The 2,242-nt window shown below is 41.0% G+C and overlaps 1 protein-coding gene across 1 annotated transcript; it reads right to left on the reverse strand.

Annotated features, from left to right (window-relative positions):
- Positions 1-3: 3 nt before the first annotated feature.
- Positions 4-1,218, reverse strand: LOC121965968 (protocadherin beta-1-like; the record flags this gene model as incomplete). The annotated part of the gene is made up of 1 exon (XM_042516074.1): positions 4-1,218. A coding segment is annotated over exon 1 (1,206 nt), but the record flags the coding sequence as incomplete, so codon positions are not given.
- Between the last annotated feature and the right edge of the window lie 1,024 nt (positions 1,219-2,242).

Genomic DNA, 2,242 nt, shown 5'->3' on the forward strand with positions numbered 1-2,242 from the left:
TCTCTCTCTGTCTAAATCACTGTCTGTCACTAAACTATAGAAATTATTTGATGTTGATTTAATTTCAAATGGGATATTTTCATTAATCACACAGTTGACTTTTCCATTGGTTTCGGAATCAGGATCATTTACACTCATTAAGGCTATAACTGTTTTGTGTGCTGAATCCTCCGGAACTGAGCCTGATGTTGATATCATATTTACAATCGGGCTATTGTCATTTACGTCAATTACGTCAATTATGATCTTACTTGAATCCGAGAGACCGCCTTGATCAATCGCCTCTATATCGATGTGATAATTCTTTTCTTTTTCATAGTCTATTGGACCATCTAGTATCACATCTCCTTCACTATTAATGTGAAATAACTTTGCAACAGTATTCATGCCATTCCCGATGACGTAGATCACCTCTCCATTTGAGCCTTTGTCTGCATCAGAGGCACTGACCTTTGTAACAAGTGTTCCTATTGCGGAGTTTTCAGTAATGCTTGCTTTGTAAACGGCTTTACTAAAAACAGGGGCATTGTCGTTTACATCCAGCACAGTAACATGAATCTGCATCGTTCCAGTCATTTGTGGTTCTCCTCCATCCTCCGCTGTCAAAACTAAAGATATGTGTTCTTGTTTCTCCCGGTCCAGCGGCTTTTGTAAAATCATTTCCACCTTTTTGCTTCCATCAGACTGAGTTTGCAGTTTGAGCACAAAATTGTCACTCCGTTTCAGAGTGTATCTCTGAAGACCATTCAGTCCGATGTCAGGGTCTATTGCTTTCTCTAGCATGAATTTAGAGCCGATGACCGCTGACTCGCTTATTTCAAACCGTCTCTCCTCTTTTTGGAAAACGGGAGCGTTGTCGTTAATATCGGTAATTTCTACATTAACTGGAAATAATTCTAGTGGATTCTCGAGTGTAATTTGAAAATGCAAAGCGCAAGGCGTTGTCTGTCTGCAGAGCGCTTCGCGGTCTATTTTTTCTTTGATAAGGAGGACTCCTCTTTCTCTGTTCAGCTCGATATACTGAACACTGTCTCCCGTATAAATACGAGCTTTGCCAGACTTAAGCCGTTTGACATCTAAACCTAAATCTTGTGCTATGTTACCGACCAAAGAGCCTTTGGCCATTTCCTCCGGGATTGAGTAGCTGACCTGCCCAACCACAGAGCTGAGGCAGAAGATGGAGATTAACAACAGTACTTGCCGTTTCATTGTTCTGTCCGATACCTCTGTCGCACCACAGCAACCCTGTTTTATTCCGTTTCAGGAGTAAAATCCGTTAGATGTAAATTAGAAATTGAAGAGGATTTTTTTAATCCGCAAGTTCAAAGAATTCCAGCCTGATATGTTAGTGAAAAATGGGGTCTGATCTCCGAAGTGTGTTTTCTGCGTATGTGACCGTGCCTCGGTAATATGCCAGTACGATGACTGAGAGAATCTGTTACAAAAGCAATTCCCCACTGCAACATATTGGGCAACAGCGGCCCGATGAGTTCAAATTGTGAAAGTACATAACAACGACAGCAAGATTGCCATGCAAACGCAAAATGCTACACGAGTTATACACAGCCTGCTCATCATTTCATAAAAATAAATAATAAAGAAATGAAATAACATAAAATGAAATTCACATATAGGGGTTCAATAAAAAATAAAAATGAATTAGAATACTGGATAAAAGAGTCCTCTACACAGAGGGGGGAAAACATGGGGAGGGAGCATGAAATAGGGAAACTATACGGAACGGTGCTTTTATTGTCGCTTTCCAAGGTGCTGAATTTTTGCCTGAATGACGCATTCAGTCGGTTAGGCAAAAACACATCAGTCTTACACGGTGTGCCAAAACTTAAAATAGAAATCAGCAATATGACTAACCTCTAGAGAACAGTCTGGTTCATCCAGGATGCTCTTTTCACATTCAACTGTTGCTGCAGGTGACTGCCTTATGAAATACATGCACCAGTACCATGACTTTGATATGAATAAAAATTAAACATTGATTGTTAAAGTAGTCTAACCTCTATAGGAGAGTCTGGTTCATCCAGGATGCTCTTTTCACCCTGTATCCGCTGCATCGTCCCTGTAGAACTGGGGTCCATTATCAGCACGTTCTGACTACCGGCTCTGCCAAACTTACAGTCACTCTTTCTGGAGTCAGTCGTCCTGCACACCTCGTAATTGTACACATGTTGCAGAGTCCCTGTCCCCAAAGTGTCTGAGTAACGTGGTGGATAATATGGAATCA

This window comes from Plectropomus leopardus, unplaced genomic scaffold, assembly GCF_008729295.1.
Source record: "Plectropomus leopardus isolate mb unplaced genomic scaffold, YSFRI_Pleo_2.0 unplaced_scaffold22552, whole genome shotgun sequence".
NCBI classification, from domain to species: Eukaryota; Metazoa; Chordata; class Actinopteri; order Perciformes; family Serranidae; genus Plectropomus; species Plectropomus leopardus.